This window comes from Schistocerca cancellata, chromosome 3 (assembly GCF_023864275.1).
Source record: "Schistocerca cancellata isolate TAMUIC-IGC-003103 chromosome 3, iqSchCanc2.1, whole genome shotgun sequence".
In the NCBI taxonomy this organism is placed as follows: domain Eukaryota; kingdom Metazoa; phylum Arthropoda; class Insecta; order Orthoptera; family Acrididae; genus Schistocerca; species Schistocerca cancellata.
The window spans coordinates 185,765,825-185,789,958 of NC_064628.1; the positions used below are offsets into that span (position 1 = coordinate 185,765,825).

General features: G+C 40.1%; 1 protein-coding gene across 1 annotated transcript in view; it reads right to left on the reverse strand.

Annotated features, from left to right (window-relative positions):
• Positions 1-24,134, reverse strand: part of LOC126174805 (death-associated protein kinase dapk-1-like) — a 286,891-nt gene that overhangs the window by 41,397 nt on the left and 221,360 nt on the right. Inside the window, exons 18-20 of the mRNA XM_049921178.1 lie at positions 20,589-20,774; positions 12,265-12,423; positions 4,097-4,411 (exon numbers count right to left, since the gene is read on the reverse strand). Of these exons, the coding sequence (XP_049777135.1) occupies positions 4,097-4,411; positions 12,265-12,423; positions 20,589-20,774 (660 nt within the window). The remainder of the gene's footprint in view (positions 1-4,096; positions 4,412-12,264; positions 12,424-20,588; positions 20,775-24,134) is intronic.

Sequence of the window (24,134 nt, forward strand, 5' to 3'; positions counted from 1 at the left end):
GTGTTTGGTCCACTTCCACTAGTAATGACAATGTAAGTAATGTTTTATAAATTGTAAATGGCATTCAGAGCTAACGAACAGTTAAGTCTAACATCATTTACTTTTGTACACAATACTTCTACACAACAGCTGACCACAGCATGCCAGACTTCACGTGTGTCTGGTGTGCAGGCCACATCTTGGACTATCTCAGCTTTGCTCATAATTTGCCAGAAGTCACATTTCATTTAGTACTGTGGTGTGGCATTTTTCGATTGGCACAACTCTCTTTACTTCAGCAGAATTGTGGCGTCAGTGCCGTTTACCCTTCACTATTTGTTTGTAGCATGAAGGATGTTCACAGGTTCAGTGGATGTTTGCACAAAAGGAGGCAGTTTAGCACTCTGTTGCCATGAATATTTAAAAATGAATGGGAATAACAGAAGAAAGGATTAGAATTATCAATATCTATTATGCAATCACATAGGCGGTGGGTATTGCAAATTTGTTGTGAAACGATATTAAAAGACCACACAGAAAGAATTTAAAGATTTAGACAATGAAAGAGCAAAAAATTACAATCAACAGATGAGATTTATGGCTCATTATGTCAAGAAGCACTTTATGCTAAATTTGCAGCTTTGCAGTAAGTGAGGAAAATGGTGGTATGAATAATAAAACTTATGAAGTCACACACACTATTCCATCATCAGCTGCGACCGTCTTCAGTGGAATTAAACAAAGAGTATGGAGAGTTTATACACTCCTGGAAATGGAAAAAAGAACACATTGACACCGGTGTGTCAGACCCACCATACTTGCTCCGGACACTGCGAGAGGGCTGTACAAGCAATGATCACACGCACGGCACAGCGGACACATCAGGAACCGCGGTGTTGGCCGTCGAATGGCGCTAGCTGCGCAGCATTTGTGCACCGCCGCCGTCAGTGTCAGCCAGTTTGCCATGGCATACGGACCTCCATCGCAGTCTTTAACACTGGTAGCATGCCGCGACAGCGTGGACGTGAACCGTATGTGCAGTTGACGGACTTTGAGCGAGGGTGTATAGTGGGCATGCGGGAGGCCGGGTGGACGTACCGCCGAATTGCTCAACACGTGGGGCGTGAGGTCTCCACAGTACATCAATGTTGTCGTCAGTGGTCGGCGGAAGGTGCACGTGCCCGTCGACCTGGGACCGGACCGCAGCGACGCACGGATGCACACCAAGTCCGTAGGATCCTACGCAGTGCCGTAGGGGACCGCACCGCCACTTCCCAGCAAATTAGGGACACTGTTGCTCCTGGGGTATCGGCGAGGACCATTCGCAACCGTCTCCATGAAGCTGGGCTACGGTCCCGCACACCGTTAGGCCGTCTTCCGCTCACGCCCCAACATCGTGCAGCCCGCCTCCAGTGGTGTCGCGACAGGCGTGAATGGAGGGACGAATGGAGACGTGTCGTCTTCAGCGATGAGAGTCGCTTCTGCCTTGGTGCCAATGATGGTCGTATGCGTGTTTGGCGCCGTGCAGGTGAGCGCCACAATCAGGACTGCATACGACCGAGGCACACAGGGCCAACACCCGGCATCATGGTGTGGGGAGCGATCTCCTACACTGGCCGTACACCACTGGTGATCGTCGAGGGGACACTGAATAGTGCACGGTACATCCAAACCGTCATCGAACCCATCGTTCTACCATTCCTAGACCGGCAAGGGAACTTGCTGTTCCAACAGGACAATGCACGTCCGCATGTATCCCGTGCCACCCAACGTGCTCTAGAAGGTGTAAGTCAACTACCCTGGCCAGCAACTGAGGCGCCAGGTGGAAATGGCATGGCAAGCCGTTCCACAGGACTACATCCAGCATCTCTACGATCGTCTCCATGGGAGAATAGCAGCCTGCATTGCTGCGAAAGGTGGATATACACTGTACTAGTGCCGACATTGTGCATGCTCTGTTGCCTGTGTCTATGTGCCTGTGGTTCTGTCAGTGTGATCATGTGATGTATCTGACCCCAGGAATGTGTCAATAAAGTTTCCCCTTCCTGGGACAATGAATTCACGGTGTTCTTATTTCAATTTCCAGGAGTGTATATTACTGTGAAGTATGTTGGTTAAGTAAAAGTGCATTCCCACAATGATTTTTCAATTTAAAACTCACTATTGTTGAATGTATGAAGGAAAAAGGAGAGAAGGAATGAAAATTAAAACATCTAGAATGGACTGCCAACCTCGCATTTTAAGTGAACTTCAATGCACAGTGCGCATAGTAAGACACTACGTTTGAAAAGAAAATAGTGTTATGAGAGAGAATGCCTTCTAATAAACACAGTCCAGTTCCCTAAGATCACTGCCTTTAAAGAAAATGTGAGGTTTGAAGAATTCATTGTGGCCTTGAAAGAATTACAAAGCACAGTCTCCTTAACGTTTTAACAACACTGTCAGTCTTACACATGTTTTCAATACAATTTCCCATTTCAGTTGGAAGCACCCCTGTGCATGTGTAGATGTAATTGACTGACCTGCAACATAATTATCCATTTTAATAACAAATCCTTTTTGCATTAAAACTGTCCAGGATGTCTATACTGCTTACCTCAGGTATAGTCTCCACATCTCCATAATGATTGAGATATTTGTGAGAAAGACCTTTTTCTGATAATGAAAGTAAATAAGTCATGATTATATAGCAACTTGAGCATGAAAATCTATTACATTTTCTGTGTATGTCTATATGTCAACAATATGTACTAGATAAAAGTATACTATGTCTGCAGCATGCCAAAAATAATTAAATAATACTGAAAATCTCCTTCTCATCTCGTCTGGTAAGTTTTCACTGGCCCGGGGTTCTGGGTGGCTTTTCTGAACTGTACTCATTTCCCTAAACCTCTCTAGTCCTTTTCCTTTATCCCTCTTCCTTTTGCTTCAACTCTTCACCAGAAGGAGGAGCCACTGGCTCCAAAAGCTTGTAAACATTAAATCCTCTCGCGCGCGTGTGTGTGTTCCCCTGCCACCGCATGGTGAGATTTTTTTATCTATTCATTTACATCATATTAGCAATAATTGATTATGTTCATTGAAAATTTGTTTTGTTTCTGATCTATGTTGGTGATAAATGTGAAATATAAAACAAAGTAAGGTGCAGGGTGTCTGCAATGCCAAACAAATGTGGCATGTTCGCAGATTACCCTCATCTCCCTCCTCACTCTCATAGAGTGTAGAGTGAGGGAAATGCATAGCAAACGCTGAGCACTATGGTAGTCGTGCCCGGGCATGGCCTGTGAGCTGAAATCTTGGCTGCTCCTGTTACACACGAAAGCAAAACAAGCAATGACCTTCGATGGGCTTGCAGTAGTCTTTGATTTCAAATTTGGCAAGAGCCAAAGAAAATTTTTTTCTGCAAAAATTTTTCTCATTTCTGTTAAGTCACAACCCTGCAATTAAGGGAAAAAGTGAAATGGGTGGCCAGTAAATATCTGTCACTGGAATTAACTGCTCGCAGCATGGCTTCAGCTGCCAGAGACTGCAATCATGTGTGTGTGAGTTGCGTTTGTGTGAGCGTCCACGCGTGTGTGCGCGTGTCAGTGCATGTGTGATTGTGTGCATGCGTATGTCGTCTGTTTTCAACACTGGCCTCAATGGCTGAAAGCTTATTTGTAACAGACTTTTTGTTGTGCCTACCTACGAGTCAGCATCTCCGCTATATGGTTAATAGCAACTTTCTTTTCATAAAATTGTTACTGAAAGTAAGATACATGACCAAAAGTGGTCAAACATCATAGAAAATAAACTGAATAAAGCTCTGTATGAAGAAATATGTTAAATTTTTGAGATATAAAGAATGGAATAAGGGTGACAACTGCAACAGGAGGAAGGGGGAAGTGTATGGTTGTAGACTGAACAGAGCTGTTCACAGGGAGGAGGGGGGGGGGGGGGGGGGGGTAGCTTAGGCAACCAGCCATTCAAATGCAGATTGACAACCACTATAAGAAATATTTTATACCTGGTTAACTTTACAGTCATTATACAATAATGAGAAAGTTACTGACAATGCAACACAAAGATACTTCAATATAACATTAAAATTATTGAAACTAATTAGGATGTAACTAACCTGGAAACGGGGAAACAGACAGCGTAGCAGACATGATGAAGGAGCAGGTGCACGAAGGCGTAAGCCTCCATAGCAAGTGGCATGGTAGCGAGCATCCCACAAACCATCTAAAGTCTCAACAAAATTGAAACATGGAAATTCAAATTCTGGTTCTGGTTCTATGTAAGTGGCACAGCTGGACTTCACAGTAGGATCTTCACATTCACTTCCACTACAATCACAATCTTCAAATTCACCAGCAATGTCTTCATCTTCGTAACACCGAGCGCAAAGCCCTAGGGCCTCCAGTACTGGCAGTACATCTGACGCAGGTAGCTAGGAACAGCATTATTTCTGTTCAGAAAGCACACTTGTAGCTGAAGATATAAACATAAGTTGACCCAAAAGATAGCCTAGATATAACAGCTTACTACTAAAAACTGAGAGATAACAGGAAATTGGGGATACAGTTTTCAATGCTAACTTACACAGATTGCATTATTGTACTGACTACGTGCAGTAGTCACCAATAACTCAAACATACATGGATAATAATGTATACATCAATGCAGTAAAAGGAGTTAGCTATCAATAAATTCCTTAGTTGCTTCTTAAACTGTGCATTATTGATAGCTAAACACTTTTAAGGTTGACATGAAAATTTGTGTTCAATATTAAGAAGACATCTTTCTGGACCATAGTGACTGATTTCGGATCTTTCCCCATGCCAAAGAAATTTAAAAACAAATGATCAGAGGCTAGAAAATAGGGATTTTCATCATTGCAGATGATATGCACAACACTACCGTATTTACTCGAATCTAAGCCGCACTTTTTTTCCGGTTTTTGTAATCCAAAAAACCGCCTGCGGCTTAGAATCGAGTGCAAAGCAAGCGGAAGTTCTGAAAAATGTTGGTAGGTGCCGCCACAACTAACTTCTGCCGTCGAATATATGTAGCGCTACAAGGGCATGCTTTGTAGGCACAGAGATAAATACTGGCGCCAAAATCTCTGCGTCAGTAAATAAATTAAAAAAAAAAAGGTGGAAGATGAGCTTTTTTCTCCGCCCCGAGTTTCGACCACTGCATTTTCGTACATTATCCAACGAAGTAAATACAAATTCCGTATTGTTCATCTTCGAATGTAGCAGAATTTCAATGTACTACGAAAATCCGACTGGCAAGACTGTTTGGGATGTTTGTCAATATGGCCAACTCTACGTGTTGAATTTTTTACTACCTGTGAGAAGAGGTGGTTGCTAATAGGAACCTGACGAAATGTGAATCACATGCAGTATTCTCTTCACCATAAGAATAATATGAATGTAAACATTATGCCACGTATTCTTTCGTGTTTGCTGCTATTTCATTTAAATCCTATCTGCCTAATAAACTACGAAACTAGAGTGAGACAACAGCAAACGCGGAAGAATATACATATCGTGTCATGTTTACATTCGTATTTTTCTTATGCCTAATAGTGATACAGTCAGAAATTAAGCACGGCAACTGATTAGATTTTTAAATCTAAGATGACTAATTCCTGTGCAGAATTTGTCGTACTAGAGAAGCGGCCGCAAAGATTTTCAAACGGAGAAAAATTTTCGCCTAACTCTCGTTCAGAACATATTCTATCATATGCAGTCTATTATTTGTTTCTTGTTGATCATTATCAAAGAAAGCAGTGTAAGTAAAAACAAATAGCAGTCTCTTGCCATTGTTTCGCTAGTGAGACGATTCCTCTCTTTTCTTTTTTTTAAATTGTAAGCGGCGGTAGCGCGCACAAAAGCAAGCCATGCCGCGCACGGCGACAGGCCGTAAACACGCACTATCAGAATGAGACAAACAATGCATGATAATGCATCTTCAGCTCAGAGTGACGTTAACACCTATAACAAAGAAAACGGCACTTATCAGATCAAAGCAAAATAAGCAATCGATTCAAACCAGACGAAGCACGTGAAAAGGAAGGGTACCCGTATAAATACGGACGGAGCGCCTGACGTATAGCAATGGCTACCTGGTAAAACTTAACTGTTAAGCTTACGACTCGAACCAAACTCCTGTAGCTGTATCGTCATTCATTCGACCTAAATTGTGTCTCGTATTACAATGGACCAACTTTGTTTTGATTTGGAGGTGCGGCCTAAAACTTTTCTCTCCCCTTGAATTTCGAGTCTCAAATTTCAGGTGCGGCTTAGATTCGGGAAAATTTTTTTCCTCGATTTCGAGTCTCATTTTTCGGGTGCGGCTTAGATTCGAGTGCGTCTTAGATTCAAGTAAATACGGTATTCATGGAAAATTTAAAACGAAAAAGCACACATTGTATTTCATGGAAAGTTTGGTATGGCCCACACCCTGTTATTTCTCTGTAACGCAACTGATGTATGTGAGACAGAAAGTGAAAAGGGATATCTTGTCGGAGATGTAAAATATCTACTTTCTTTATATTTATTTTTATTTTTATTTTTTTTGTGATAGTTTACTTCATTCTGTGCATGCTTGTATCAATTTAATTTTTTTTTTAATCCAGCAGGACTCAATAATATTATTAAAAGCAATCAATGTCAGTCTTATCAATTATCAGCAAATGGTCTGACAAGAGGCCCCTTTTCTAAATCTCACAAATGTCTATGCAATGTTTCACAAAATAGTACCTTCTAAATTTTATACACATTTTAAGTATCTCAGAATAGCTTAGCATAAAAGAAGAACGTTTTGCAATGACAAACAGAAGTGCTCCCTTTTATATGAGAGTTACAAATACTGACAGCTGACAGCTAATGCTACTGTAGCAACAAAAATCTACACCTACAACATATGTTAACTCTGCTACTGCTGCCAGAAATGAAATGGGTTGTGCTCAGAAGCAGAACACAGCAGAAAGGAGTTAATGTTGAAACAGTTTCATGGAGATCACGAAATTATAGTTAGTGAGCAGCCCTCACAAGCATGGGAGGCAAGCTGTGGGCCCTCTGAAGACAAGGTGATGGATTAACTTTGGAGAAGTGATCCTCAGTAAACAACAAAGTTGTTCTGCCAGTATGAAAAGCTCTCAAAGAGTCTGCAAGTGTGTGCTTCTGCACGGGCATTAAATTCTGCTTAGTCTGCCTGTTTTTTAGGCATGCGTCACAGTTCAATGAATATGGAGGTTGAGAAGGTACCACCTATGGGGGTGTGGAGTCATTAGCTACCTGAAGGTGGTATTTAATCAACCAGGTATATTTTATGAGGTCCAATTGAAAGTAATAAATGTCATTTGTTGCCATGGAAACTCGAAGTTTGGTTTTCTGGTGTATCTTTAACTCCCTTTTACTTTGAACTTCACCCAGTTTTGTTTTTAGGAAGTTATAGGTGGAAGTCATTTGAAATCAGACGGATGCAGTGTATTGACCAGTTGAGGTGTACATTTGCCAATCTGTTGGTCAGATCTGAGAGTCTTTCTGAAAGATTGCTACTGAGAATTTATTAAAGATATAGGGGTAGTGACAATTTTAATCATGTCTCGTAGGTCAAAGTGAAGCTGTTGACTTTTATTTACACTGTGTGAATAGTGCAGCGGTGCCGATAAAAATTCAGGTCTGCCGACAAATGTTTCGGAATAAATTTGCAGAGTTAATCGTCACATCATTTGTCTCACATGCTGAATTTCACTGAAAGATTGTGTGGATGTCTCAAGTGGAATTTCGCACAATGCCATGGGACCTCCAAGGATGAAGCAACAGGAACATTTTGAATGGACAGTTTTAATTATACAAAGAAAGTGCTACTTGCAAACTTTCTTTCCTCATGTAGAAATGCTCACTTTCTTAGTGATCTTCCTGACACTGGGATCCACATGTGCAACATCTTTATATTACCTTAAAATCATTCCCAAAGAAAATATGGAAAGAATGCACAAGACAATAATTGAAAGTTTATGTAGAGCAGAACTGTTGTATGACTACATGGTAGTTCTTGTGGGGTGACCAATAGCACAAAACCTAGTATGGAAGCAATCAAAGAAAATAATGGTTACCTGATAGTTTCTGACAGGCATCACAAAATAAAGTCCTCACATTGTAGGTTTAAAAATATACAACATACATCTCCATTCCCCCCTTCCCAAGAACCATGGACCTTGCCACTGGTGGGGAGGCTTGCGTGCCTCAGTGATACAGATAGCTGTACCATAGGTGCAACCACAACAGAGGGGAATCTGTTGAGAGGCCAGACAAATGTGTGGTTCCTGAAGAGGGGCAGCATCCTTTTCAGTAGTTGCAGGGGCAACAGTCTGGATGATTGACTGAACTGGCCTTGTAACACTAACCAAAACGGCCTTGCTGTCCTGGTACAGCGAACGGCTGAAAGCAAGGGGAAACTACAGCCGTAATTTTTCCGAGGGCATGCAGCTTTACTGTATGGTTAAATGATGACGGCGTCCTCGTGGGTAAAATATTCTGGAGGTAAAATAGTCCCCCATTTGGATCTCCGGGCGGGGACTACTCAGGAGGACGTCATTATCAGGAGAAAGAAAACTGGCGTTCTATGGATCGGAGTGTGGAATGTCAGATCCCTTAATCGAGCAGGTAGGTTAGAAAATTTAAAAAGGGAAATGGATAGGTTAAAGTTAGATATAGTCGGAATTAGTGAAGTTCAGTGGCAGGAGGAACAAGACTTCTGGACAGGTGAATACAGGGTTATAAATACAAAATCAAATAGGGGTAATGCAGGAGTCAGTTTAATAATGAATAAAAAAATAGGAGTGCGGGTAAGCGACTACAAACAGCATAGTGAACGCCTTATTGTGGCCAAGATAGACATGAAGCCCACGCCTATGACAGTAGTACGAGTTTATATGCCAACTAGCTCTGCAGATGATGAAGAACATGGAAGAAATGTATGAGGGAATAAAAGAAATTATTCAGATAGTGAAGGGAGATGAAAATTTAATAGTCATGGGTGACTGGAATTCAAGAGTAGGAAAAGGGAGAGAAGGAAACATAGTAGGTGAATATGGATTGGGGCTAAGAAATGAAAGAGGAAGCCGCCTGGTAGAATTTTGCACAGAGCATAACTTAATCATAGCTAACACTTGGTTCAAGAATCATGAAGGAAGGTTGTATACATGGAAGAAGGCTGGGGATAGTGACAGGTTTCAGATAGATTATATAATGGTAAGACAGAGATTTAGGAACCAGGTTTTAAATTGTAAGACATTTCCAGGGGCAGATGTGGACTCTGACCACAATCTATGGGTTATGAACTGTAGATTAAAACTGAAGAAAATGCAAAAAGGTGGGAATTTAAGGAGATGGGACCTGGATAAACCAACTAAGCCAGAAGTTGTACAGAGTTTCAGCGAGAAAATAAGGGAACAATTGACAGGAATGGGGGAAAGAAATACAGTAGAAGAAGAATGGGTAGCTATGAGAGATGAAGTAGTGAAGGCAGCAGAGGATCATGTAAGTAAAAAGACGAGGATTAGTAGAAATCCTTGGGTAGCAGAAGAAATACTGAATTTAATTGATGAAAGGAGCAAAAATAAAAATGCAGTAAATGAAGCAGGCAAAAAGGAATACAAACGTCTCAAAAACAAGATCGACAGGAAGTGCAAAATGGCTAAGCAGGGATGGCTAGAGGACAAATCTAAGGACGTAGAGGCTTTTCTCACTAGGGGTAAGATGGATACTGCCTACAGGAAAATTAAAGAGACCTTTGGAGAAAAGAGAACCACTTATATGAATATCAAGAGCTCAGATGGAAACCCAGTTCTAAGCAAAGAAGGGAAAGCAGAAAGGTGGAAGGAGTATACAGAGGGTCTATACAAGGGCGATGCTCTTTAGGACAATATTATGGAAATGGAAGAGGATGTAGATCAAGATGAAATGGGAGATACGATACTGCCTGAAGAGTTTGACAGAGCACTGAAAGACCTGAGTCAAAACAAGGCTCCGGGAGTAGACAACATTCCATTAGAACTACTGACCGCCTTGGGAGAGCCAGTCCTGACAAAACTCTTCCATCCGGTGAGCAAGATGTATGAGACAGGCGAAATACCCTCAGACTTCAAGAAGAATATAATAATTCCAATCCCAAAGAAAGCAGGTGCCGACAGATGTGAAAATTACCGAACTATCAGTTTAATAAGTCACAGCTGCAAAATACTAACGCGAATTCTTTACAGACGAATGGAAAAACTGGTAGAAGCCGACCTCGGGGAAGATCAATTTGGATTCCGTAGAAATATTGGAACACATGAGGCAATACTGAACCTACGGCTTATCTTAGAAGTGTTAGGAAGTCGTTTGTGAAAGTATTTGTATGGAGTGTAGCCATGTATGAAAGTGAAACGTGGACAATAAATAGTTTAGACAAGAAGAGATTAGAAGCTTTCGAAATGTGGTGCTACAGAAGAATGCTGGAGATTAGATGGGTAGATCATATAACTAATGAGGAGGTATTGAATAGGATTGGGGAGAAGAGAAGTTTGTGGCAAAACTTGACTAGAAGAAGGGATCGGTTGGTAGGACATGTTCTGAGGCATCAAGGGATCACCAATTTAGTATTGAATAAGCTTGCACACGATAGAGTAGCATGGAGAGCTGCATCAAACCAGTCTCAGGACTGAAGACCACAACAACAACAACACATCTCCATTTATCACTGAAGTGAAAATGTATATGATGTGTGAACAATGAAGTTGCACTAATAATAATGAATAATTAACATATTTGTAAATTTTATAGAATTGTAAATACAGGGGTGGTACATCATGTAATTACACATGACAATTCCCTAACATTTAATCTGAAACAACCAGCACATTATCCAACTTGTGCTGTGTCACAGCCTTCCACAATTTAAACATGTGAGCAGAAGCTGATCTTTATCTTTTACCATTTTTACATGGCTTTGCCACTTTGAATTATTATATAATGTTACTTCCTTAATGCAACCCTTTACATAAACAATTACAATCACTGTGTTTATTTGAGCATATAAAGTGCTGGTCTCAATGGAGCCTACCTCTTATTAGCCAAAATCAAAAACCTGTGACAAAGAAAGGTGGGATATTTTTTTCCCCTCTAGTTTTGCCATCTGCCTCCTTAAAATTCATTTTTTTCATGTCTGCCTAATTACCATTAACATACATGTGTATAATCTGCATTTTCGTAAAAGAAAAAGGTTGGCCCCCAGTTTTAAAGAATATAACACCAGATCTAATTTTGTGCTTAGTTTTACGTACGTAATTGATTTTCTAATTTATTTTGACTATTCCTAGTTAGTATATTTTGTTATAGCGTGAAATCAGTAATTGTTTCATAACTTAAATTCTGTTGTTGACTTATAAACAAATATAAATATGGTACTAATTGTAAACATTTGGAGGAACAACTAATAGTATTCTTAAAGGATCTATTTGGCTCTATTCGAAAATATGTTAGGAAAGCCAGCTCTTAATTCCAAAGTAATTTCCAGTTTCGTCAAAAGTATTGTTCGTGTAACTATATTTGTTAATTTCATAATTTAAACAAATAACGGCTTAACCCTTGTAGTAGAAGAAACTGTTAAAAAGAACCAATTTTTTGATTTATGCAGTTAATTGAAGGAGTTAAGTTTCACTTGTAATTTCTGTAAATTAAACATTGAACAATGTGTGATTACATATAAGGGCATGATGTTTGATCCTGAGACAGTCAGTCCATAGTCGAGTTTCAGACAAGAAACCTGTGTTGGTCAGAACAGCAGCAATGCATCAACTTAACTGTGAAATAAGTGTAACACAATTAAGTCATGTGTTAAAACAATGACAGTGTCTGTTCAATTTATTTGAAAGACTGTGAAATCTGTGGTTAGGCTTTTACTGCTCATGGATGTTCAACAGTATACTATTGTAGCAGTATGTGGATGTTTACCTGCAACCTATTTATGAGGCTTATCGAAAGTTGGACAATAGCGTGCTGGTCATATAACTGTGTATTATTGGGGGGTGGGGGGAGAGGGTGAAAACACTGAAAGTAAAGAACTGTGAAATGAAAATGTGCACCTGTTGGCTACATCCTTTAAAGTAGTCAGTGTTGAATTCCCCCCCCCCCCCTTCCCATTTTTCAGTAAGCATAGCAACACAGTACGTCGACATCGAGGACAATCAACGATGAAATAAAGCAGGAGAACATCACAAACCTAAGTACAAAAGTTACATCTTACCTGTGGAACAGCTGCTTGGAAGTCATGAGAGGAATAGCACCCTGTTGTACGAGCTTTCACAAGGAAGTCTGGCGAAAGTAACTGGCCTATTAACTGACCCAGCCAGCGAGGGCTCAAAACCACCAATTCGTCTTGAGCAGGAGTACGGAGCTGGACAATCTGCAAGAAATGAAACCGGTTTTCTTTGTAGTCAGTCTCTCTCTCTCTCTCTCTCTCTCTCTCTCTCTCTCTCTCTCTCTCTCTCTCTCTCTCTCTCCCGCCCCCTCCCTCTCAGCCTTTATATCAACCTCTCTCTTCATTTTCATCATTTTCATAAATTTTCTTTAAATTTTATGTTCTCTCTCCCCGCTCTCCTTTTCCCTCCAGAGCCCATGCATGCTTCATGCAACTTCTCCTATCCTCCACCACCAAAGTGAGCTATTTGTCAAAAATCACTGTTTCCATTTCCACGCGTCATAAAATTTCGAATCTCCAAACTTCAGAAACTAGTACTCACTTGAACTCTTTTTTTTCTCATCAGTCATTTGTGACTCACATATTTAGAATATAAAGTTTTGGAAAAAGAAATTAGCATTTACAATTACACCCTACAGTTAGAACTTTAGAGCAAAACATAATATGTCTGTGATTACACAAAGAAAGCAGCAACTATAGCTGCAAAGCTTGATAAAACGTATAGACTGAAATAAGGTTTTTTTAGATGTTTATGTTTAATTGCGTGTTAAACACAGAACTCGAAGTTTTGACAAAAACTGAGGAAAAGTGAACCTAGCTAAGGAACTGTTTGAATATTTCCCTTAAAAACTTCAAGGAAACAGTGCCACAGCTATTTTTTAATCCTTTTGCAGGTGAGATTTTTGTAGCAACTCAGTGAAGTTAATTTTCTTGGTATCATATTAGAATTGTGGTCTTAACATTTCCAGTGCCTCTCCCCTGTGTGCTGCGATCAGTATTCTGCTGACAGATACAGGCTGCACAGCTCACAATGATTCTTACAACTGATGAACGAGCTTTTGTAGTTGGGGACTTTTTTGGATAAGCCAATAGAAACAGCAGTCTATCAGCTCTCTCAGAATTTCCCAATATATCTCCTGCTCAGCCCACAGCAAATCTTTAATATTTCTATTAAATATACATTTATAAATAAGTTATTTTATCATGAACCTTTCAATATTATCACTTGTATTATATGGTAGACCATTGCAATTTAAGGAATGTTAGTTGTACCACATGCTCAGGAGGGAATGGAGAGGGGATTATTGGTGTACAGTCATGGACAGAATTCATGAGACCCCTCACCTTTTTGCTAAATTGAACTGAAAATAGGCAACGAGCTATGGGAAAGGTGGAAGTGACCCAGATGTTTTCCTAATAGCAATCTTGCAGCAGAGCTCTGATTATGAGTTTTCAAATTGGTAACATAATTTGTATTATTGGGGTTCTGACAATTTGTTACAGCAGTATAATTTAATTATACTTTTTCACTTCTTCATTTCATAGAAAATATAACATACTTCACAATAAAGTATGAATGGATTTTACTGAACATAAAAAGCCACCATTAACTGGAGACATTTGTTCATTCTTCTTGCAAAGAAGGCAAAGAAAAAGCACTCAGTGTTATTGTATAAAAGTTGCTCTAAATGTAGACACCAATATTAAACAGGAAATTTGCATCATGGACTATGGACAGGTACAGATTTAATGCACTAAATAGTACTAAGAGATTGTTCTGGGAGTGTGATACATATTTAGCATTGTACAATGGTCTATATTTGCGCTGATATTCCTTGCAGATAGTTGTTGGAGCATGAAATGGGCAATTACATTTCTGTTGCCCTAACTAACTGCAGACAAAGATAGTCAGCCACAAAGGGACTCTAGCTTTGGATGGGAGACAGTGAACATGAACATCATATGGGCTGTGGAAGGTTAGAAACATAAAAATGGAGAAATTATAATTGCTGGTAGTTATGTAGTAACAGATAAGGCATTAAGACAAACACAGTGTACTCATGATGAAGAACAATGGAGCTGCAAGAAACACACAGATCAGCAATGTTAACATGACATGGACGAGAAGCATTGAAAATCCAAGATTTGATACATAAAGTTAGTATGTGAATTGAAAAAAGTAAACTATTGCATTATCAGTAACTGGCACTTAGTTGCCCATCCAAGACAGTATGCAAGGTTTCTTCTTCACTTGGTAGCAGATCTCAAGCCTTAGCATCTTTCTCCCTTCTTCCTTCACTCCTGTGTAGGAGTTGTCGACCACAGCCTTCATAATTTGTCAGTAAAAATAATCAATTTTAAAAAAATACACTCACAGAAAAAAATTAGGACCCCATTTTAGAGATTTCAAACTCTCTCAAGGTTTATTGTTGCGACGGTGCATATGGCATACATGAAATGATAACATTTACACATCACCAGACTCACATGAACCCATATTAGTACATTGTGTAGCATCCACTGGTGACAATGCAGGTGCTGACTCTGGCAATTAATCGATTGAACAGATGACAAATACTATCCTAGGATACAATATGACATGCCTGCTTGACCTGTTCATGTAGCTCTGTAAGAGTTGTTGGTTGAAAGGTTCCCTGAGTTACTTGTTGTCTCACAATATCCCACATGTGCTCGACTGGGGACAGGTCCATAGATCATGCAGGCCAGGGAATTTGCTACATGCTTACAGAACACATTGAGGTTCATGGGCAATGTGTGAGTGACCATTATCGTGTTGGAACAACACATCACCCTCCTGTTGCACGAATGGCAAGGGAAAGGTCTAACAACATTCTGCATCTACTGAGCACTGGTTAGCATTCCTCCAGAAACACCAGATGTGTAGCTTATCATACCTCAGACCATAAGGCCTGGGATAGGGCCAGTGTGTCACGGACAAACGTACTCTGTGAGACAACACTCACCAGGTCTACACCCGTACACACAATCAATTATCCCTTGCAAGCATGCAGAATCTGCTTTCTTTGCTGACGACAGTGCGCCATTCTATCTTCCATGTGATCCTCTGTCAAGCCATGCACGCCAATGCTGTGGCACGAGAGATAGCTGTACAAGTTGCCACTAATGCCCTTACAATACGGGTATCCTGGTGGGCATCTGTGATGTGTGGACATCCAGAACCTCATCTACAGGCATTAGAATGTTCATGTGATCACCAATACCAGCAGCATTGTGTGACTGACACAGCACATCCAACTTGTGTGGCAGTTGCTCAAAAGGACCATCCTGCCACTTGGAAAGTCGCAATTCCACCGCTCTCAAACTCGCTTATATGGCTGTAGCAAGTGTGGATGTGTCTCCACGGCATGGTTGACTGCTTGCTTCATACATCTGTACCACACTGAGCCTTCTGGCTGTGAGCATTCCCTAATAAAGGGTAAACACAGTCTGGTAGCTATGACATGATGCTGTCTGTTGGTGGACGATGTTGAAACCATTATCAGTACATCTACTATCCTGCAGGTGGCACATGCCATCATCAGATCAAAACTGACATCATCTTTCCAGGTGTATTATTTTTTCCAGCAGTCTTACAGTGAGGATGATCACAGGAGTAGGAGACATAGGGGAGGGAAATGGGTGCACAAGGAGCACAGGGCCTGGCCTCTGCAATATTGTGATGGTTGGGAGGGGGCGGGGGAGGAGGGGGGAGGGGGGATGAAAAGCTATTCTAGGTATGATGGGAAAAATGTCAGACAGAATGGAGCTCATTTCAGGGCATGATTTAATGAAATTACAGCCTACTCAAAGTAGCTAAATAATACATTGAAGACCAGAATAATACTTAGTGACAAGAGGTGGTACTCCTAAGCTAGTTTTTGGAGGCATCAACAGTACCAGGATTGGATTGATGGACTGGGAAATATGGTTTTCAATGAGGCTGGTAGGATAATTATGCCCAGTGAATGCTGAGGTGGTGTATTGATGTAGAGTCCAGCACACGGGGGTCCCGGGTTCGATTCCCGGCGGGGGCAGGGATTTTCTCTGCCTCGAGATGACTGGGTGTTGTGTGTCCGTCATCATCATTTCATCATCATTGACTCGCAAGTTGCTGAAGTGGCGTCAACTAAAAAGAACTTGCAATACAGCAGCCGAACTCCCCTGCATGGGGCCTCCCAGCCAACAATGCCATTTGATCATTTCATTTTTTCTGTATCTGAACAAATACATTTATGTTGAATGCTAAGGCCGTATGACAAGGAACATTTAACATGGAAAGGATGGAAACTGTCAAAATGAAGCCACATATACAATGGATATTCAGCAGCATCAAAATAGTGACATCATGATCATGTCTACAAATCACTTTACATCCATAGGCACACCGTAACAGTGTCTTTATGGACATAACTTTGCATCATAGTAGAGAGGGTTCTTGACAGTTGACTAAGTTCAGCAGAAAGGACAACATAGCTTTGTAATCGGGTGGCCATTAGTCAAGTTAATATTCAGCAGCAGATAGACCATATACAGAAGGGAGTTGGCGTAGAGGGAGGTGACATCAATAGAGATAAATAAGGTATGTGATGGGAGCAGAAAAGGCTCAGATTTCAGATGATCTAGGAAGTGGTTGGTGTCTTTAATATAGGATGGATCAACTAAGGCAGATATACATTCGATGGGTTCTTTGAAGCCAGCAACTATGGGGCAGGTGATTGGATTTTGTGGACCTTAGGAAGAAGTTCTATGGGTTGAGGTGTTAGTGCCTATGAGCAGACTGAGGTTTTAAGGAGTGAATGTAGTTCATTTTGCATCACAGGGATGGGGTCGTCATGGCAGATGCTGTATATAGAGGTGTCAGACAGTTGGTGTGGATCGTCATTTACATACATCCATCTGTCAAGTATCAGAGTGGTGGATCCCTTGTCTTCTGGGAGAATAATAACGGAGTCATCACCTTTTTGGGAATGAAGATCCTGGAGTTCTGCAGAGGACAGGTTAGGGTTATGTTGCAGGGACCGGAGAAAGGGTTGTGAAGCAATGCTAGATGTTAGGAGTTCTTGAAAGGCCTGTAAGACGTGATTTTGAGGTAGAGGGATAGTGGTTGTAACTGTTCAAGGCATGACTAAATGATGGTTTAGAACTGAAAGTGAAACCCTTGGTTAATACAGATAATTCAGGAGGGGAGAGTGCTTTGGATGAAAAGTTGAGAGCACAGTACTTTTGTGACTGGTTCTTGTAATTATGAGTTATTACTGGTCTGGGAAGCAGGTTGGTGAAGGCTATGCGATGTTAAGGAAGTTGGCCAAGCTCGATTTGTGGGAGAGGGGTGGTGGTTGATGACATGACTCTTTGGGGTGCTGCAGAGGGACAGGAAGGGAGTTTTGGAGAAGGTGGGATAGCTTTTTGAGGTGAAGTCTGGCATGTTATATTGCAGTCTGAAGTTGGCCTGGTGGATGATACTATCCAAGGAACATATCCTATTACATTGTCCTATATAATTTGATTGATGAACTTCAGTCATAGTCTTCCTGTAGTTCTATTTTCATTGAAATATCCATTTCTAATTGTTTTTAGGAGCCTTAATGTCTCAACAGATAAACAAGCAAATATTCCTTATCTCAGACATTTGATTATTCAATCCCCCCCGAAACCAAGCTGATAAGCTGATTTTCTGAGCATGAGCATTCACTTCTTCCATGAGGTGAAGTTGTTATTTCTGATGCATGGACAACTAGGGTAAGTGTTTGGTAATTTTCCTACTTTAATCCTTTCTTCTTTTTACGAGTGGAAATTAAAATGTTTGTGCGAAGATCTGTGAACAATTTCCTCTGTTCATATATGAATGTGTAAAAGTATAACTGGTATGGCACAACCATTCACCCAACTTTTTTTTCCCCGAGACATCAGCAGAAGCCAGAATTAATATACAGGGGCAGAATACATTCAGTACCATCAGTGTGTGTTTCCCAGAATACACATATGATCTACTTTCGCCAATCACATAGGTTGTGCTTTTCTCTCAGTTATAAAGGGTACTGGGCAGTCTTTGTCTGTTAAGGATGAGAAACCGTCTATCAATTGTTTTGCAAGATGTAATTGACACTTCAACTGATTTTGGTATCCTTCTTGTCCTTTATTTATTTTTTACAATATAAAGGTATTTACAGTTGCCACATCTAGTAGAAAGTAAAGAACCCAAAGTCACCTCTTACGAAAATATCAAAAAAATGTGTTATGTTCTCTTAACTGATTGATGTGATTACACCTCCAATTATGTTACTGTATGTTGCTACAACAGTTCGACAACTATTACTGCTGATAGTACCATCCCTAGTCTTCCTTGAGATACGTGTGGTATCACTAGTATTCTCTGCAGTTGTCAAAATAGTTATAGGTTTGTTGTCCATCCATTTTATAGCAGCACTATCACTTCTGCATTGGAGCTGAAATTCTCCTCATTTAAAGGTAGATTACTTTGTCACTACTGAAGGCAGTACTTTCACATTTGCTCTCATAGTGCCTACAGAACAGATACCATTGCTCAACAACATTTGCATCAGATTCACAGTGGGAGGAAGTTGCCAAATGCTACAACACTGCCACTATGTTTCAGGTCTTGGGCCAGACTCTGCCAGAGAATTTTCTGATTTTCCAGTGTACATATAAATTTTGTGACATAACATGTCTGAGTCAGCTAAACACCACACTATGTATCCTCATTTGACTGTTTCATGGGTATATACCAGTTGAGTGATGTCCATCTCTTGAAAGGAATAATGCTTTCATCAACAGCCAACACCTTACTAGCAGTATATGGCTTACAAAGTGTGTTGTTCAGAAAGATTATATGAGGTGTGACCTTATGAAATTCATCATGATTTGGATGCCCTCTGGGATGATTCATCCTATGGCCATTCATGAGAATAGTTTGATATGTGTTTTTGAAACTATTTCATGTCATATGCTTCAATATATGAGGCTGACAGAGAGCAGGTACTGTACTACAGTAGTGCGCTCCTTGTGGTAATGCAATGATATCAATCAACACATTTATACCAATCCAGGTATAAGTTGGATACAGATAATTTTTCCAGTTGTTTGTCATCTCACTGACAGTCTGACAATTTTTTGTCTCAATTGCTCTGCATAAGAATTTGTCCCCAGAACCACACGTTCTAGCATCTCAGTGGTAAATAAAGAAAGGAAGTAGTGTTTTTCTCCATTGTATTCTGTCAATGAGCAACTGACAACTGTTTCTCCTACTGAATCAAACAAGTTGAAAACATATGCCTCATTCCTTTTTTGTCAACCTCCCTTCTTTACTTAAAGTACAATCACTAGAAATCTCAAGATCCACAGCACAGACACTGTTTCGACTGTTACTGTTACTAGGCTGTGGAACCAAGCATCAATTGGGGTCCTGTATAATGTCTGAAACGGATTCATCATTTTTTCATCAATTTCTGTTTCAGAATCCTCAGAACTGGCAGGAAGTGAAAATATGAACTCTGATGACTTTACTGGCATGTATTTCTTTGTACAGACTTGCTTCTTTGAAGTAAGGGTTTAATAGCAAGTCAGATTTGTAACTATTGTGATGCATCAACTATAGGGTACCCTAAACCTTTAGGGTCAAAATTATACAAGTGGAAGAGGGTGCTAAACTGAGTACTTTGAGATAAGACACTATGGTCAGAAATTAATATTTAGTTTTTTAAATGAAATAAACAACCCACACCTTACAGGAACCATTAACAGTCGTGACTACCAGTTTCAATACACACACTGCAACAGTGCACACACTTCTGCCATCCTCTCATAAATATCATCGATGACCGTCGTACAACGTATGAGGCAGCTAGGATCCTAGTAACCAGCTCATTTCCACTTTAATGCAACATAACTGGAAAAAGTCAAACAGGGACATATCACTGTCTCCAGATAGTGTCAATGACTATCAATGCAGAAAGACAAGCAGTTAACAAACTCATGTGTCACACACATTGCTCTTTTAACCTCACAGTGCCTGAAATATTCATTTTTTACCATGGCTTCCTGGTTCCAAAACCTTTACTGTCACGTAAGTCTGATGCTTGTGGTTTGGGATACCAAGTATATAATAATTTTCCTCAGAGCAACATAATGAAATAAATTAAGAAGTGTTTCTATTATTACACTGCAGCAGAAGAAAGGCAATTTTTCATAAAAAATGAATCATTTCAATAGTTTATGGAATATTTACACTACAATAACACTGAAAGAGTGAAGTTACACAAGGAAGTAGATTTGAATTATGAAGAGAATGTAAAGAGCAAATGTTTTTACAATAATTGGTGATGGCAAACCTCTCCAGTAACTTCTAGTTGGTGTGCTAGCTCACGCAAATGTTCTTCTCCAGCCAAGGGATTGACACGATCACGGACAGCAGCAACAAACTGAGACCAAGTCATCACTGGAAAGGGCAGCAGGCGACGAGCTTGTGATAACCATGACAGGGATGCCTCGAGGAATCCTGTCCAGCGTGGAACCTCCTGTAAGTTACCAAATTTAAACATGTTTATTTGACTGCAACTACATATTCTTCATGCACATGTTTTCTCTTCTGTTTGCCTGGTTTCCCAATATTGTAGCTGATCTGAACCTGATGCAAGATATCTGGGATGCTATGGGGAACCAGCTCCATGCCTATAAACAACTGATCCATAATCTGTAGGTTTTGCGTGACCTGTGCATTGACATCTGGTGCCATATACCTGCAGAAAACTCCCAAGGGTTTATCAAATCCACGGCATGCAGAATCACTGCATTATGTTCCTAAGGTGAATCGACAACAAAGAACAATATTCACAATAGGGCTGGGCCATGGCTGCTGCAATGTTTTTCTTAACAATAAACAAATCACTTTAAATTAACCTCACTGTTTCTCTTTTAATTTCAGGATTTGTTATGCTATAATGAAGAACTGAAGCTAGAATGTCCAGTAAAGTGATTTATCTTACAACAAGGGAAAAATCTGGGAATAATATTACAAATTCTCTTAAGATAACTGTGTCTTCAACTTCTTCTTTGTGTTTTGCTCACGAAGAGATATGGGTAAGAAACTGAAAAACATTGTAATTTTTGACAAACATGGGTAATATACAGAATTTTTGATGAGAAAAACTAAATGGAACAAGTCAAGGCAGTTCTAATATGTGCAAAACATAATCTTAGGCCACAGCAATTGACCTTGCTAGAGTTATGTTTATACTATGAATATAATTAAACATACAGTGAATTATCGCAAACAGGTCAATGAGAGGAAAAAAGGGTAACAGTTTTATCAATGACGAATCACTCAACCTGGTTAAATAAGAAGACTATTTGCTTCAATGGCCAAAAGCTGAATTTGGACATACATCAACTTTTTACCACACTTTCATTAATAAGCGTATCCAGTCCAGCTTTTTCTGAATTGTATCCTAATTCCACCTACAGTCAACATTAAATTTATTTCACTGAATATTTTCATTCACTTTGGAAGACTCATTTAGTGTCACTATGGACAGCTATTACTTAAATCTGTTTTATGACACCACATCAAAATATCATTTTACAGCAGTTTTATATGTTACAAGAATCCGATATAGTTTCATTTATTAACACAGACAAAACTTTATTCTATGCAGTATCACGTTTGTTTTCACACTGTAATTATTATTGAGCCGTTTTACTGAGATAACACTGTTAAAACTTAAAACTTGTTCAACTATGAGCAGCCTTGTTAAAGAAAAAGCACTTAGCGTATATGCCTGGGGGCATCATTCAACATGTTGAAGAGGCTATTCCAGTAGCCATTTAGCGAACAGGGTGCAACCAAATGCAGACTGTGGCACAAATTGGAACAAACGATGCCTGTTGTCTGAGCTCTGATGTGGTACTTGGATGATTGCAGTGAATGGTAGAAAAGGCTGAGAAGACCAGCTTTGCACATAAAGTTTCAACAAAGCTAACAATTTGTAGTACTGTCCCAGAACTGATCATGAACCCCTAGTTCTGAGTGGAGTGGAAGGACTGAATCAGAGACTTCAAAGGTTCTGTGAGAATCTAGGCAGCCACTTCCTGGACTTGCACCATGAGCTGATAACTGTAGGGACCCCTTAAAGGAATCACTTGTGTACTACACATGAGAGACTATTACCCAGGTAGCTGACTGCTGTGTGTAGGGAGACATGGGAGTATTAGTATATGATCCTAAGGAGGGATCGCACCCCCCTCCCCCCCCCCCAAACCCCCACCCCCACCCCCGGCAAGGATCTTAAATTCCTAGTAGTTAACTGCTGAAGCATTTGCAACAAAGCACCAGATTTTGAAGCACTCCTGAAAAGTGGTTAAGCTCACATAATACTTGATAAAGAAAGTTGGTTGAAACCTGAAGCTGACAGTCATAAGATCTTTAGAGTAAAATTTAAGAGTATGTCGAACGGATAGGCTACTGGGCAATGCAGGTGACCTATTTGTCACAATAGACAAGGCACTCAAATCCATCAAGAGAGAAATTAAAGCTGCACACGAGATCGATTGGGCTAAGACTCAGTATCAGAGGTGGGCATAAAATTTTAATTGGATCCTTCTATTGAACACAAGATTCATCTTCTGATGCAACAGAAAACTTTTTTCAGTTCACTTGTACTTAAGTTCCCCAAACGCACTGTAACCACCAGTGGAGATTTTAATCACTCAACAAAAACTGGGGAAATTAAAGTTTTGTTAGTGGTGGGCATGCAAGACTTCCTGTGAACATTACTAAACATTCGGAACCCCACTAATGATAGAAATGTATGAGATCTAATGGCGACAAATACACCTGACCTCTTTGAGGATGTCTATCAAATTTTGTATCGAAGACCGTGGGGTGGTAGTGGGAATAATGATTACCAAAGCACAAAGGTAAACCAAAAAAGTAGAAGAATGTATATGTTCATTAAACTGGATAAAAACACAATATATCATATATAAATGAGGAACTTGAAATTTTAGTGCAGGAAAGGAGCATGTAGAGGAGTTATGGCTGAAGTTCAAAAGAATAGTCGACCATGCAATGGATACATATGTATCCAGTAGAACAGTTCATAAAGTGAAGGGAACTCTCCATCATACACAGTCACTGCAAAGTAACTTCTTAAGAAACACACACGACTGCTAATAGGTGTAACAAAAAAGTGACAGGACTATAAACAGAGAAACACTGAATGAAACGTGTTTGGCTGTCAAGAAAGCAATGCGTGAAGCCTTTGATGATTGCCATAGCAGAATTTTGTCAAATGATTTTTATGGAACCCAAAGTAATTCTTATCATATGTAAATGCCGTCCGCAACATGTAAGTAAATCACGCGCAAATGAGACAGAAACTGAAATTGATGGTAGCAAAGGAAAGCAGAAACGGCTTAACTCCATTTTCAAATTTTCCTTTCCAAACAAAATCCCAGGAGAGTTGCCCCTATTTAACCCTCATACCACTGAAATCATTAAAACTGAACATAGCTCCAGGGACTGATGGCGTTTCTATCAGATTGTATACTGAATTTGTGGATGATTTAGCCCTTCTTTCAGTTATATCGTGCCTCCTGATCTGACTCTGAGGACAGCCGCCAGAGACAGCAGGTGAAGCCAACTGCAGAGTACACTGAAACTGGAGAAAATACTGTATATCACACAGCAGTCATGTGAAAACAAGATCACTTGAAGCAACCACTGGACCCACACTGCCACAATAAAAATGCACTTCAAGAACAATCATCTCACTTGTTCACACACTTCTGATTTGTGTAAGTATTGTAGAGACTACTACAACCTATTTCTATTGTGTTTAGTACAAATGTCTGGATGTTTTTGGACTCTTGAATACTCT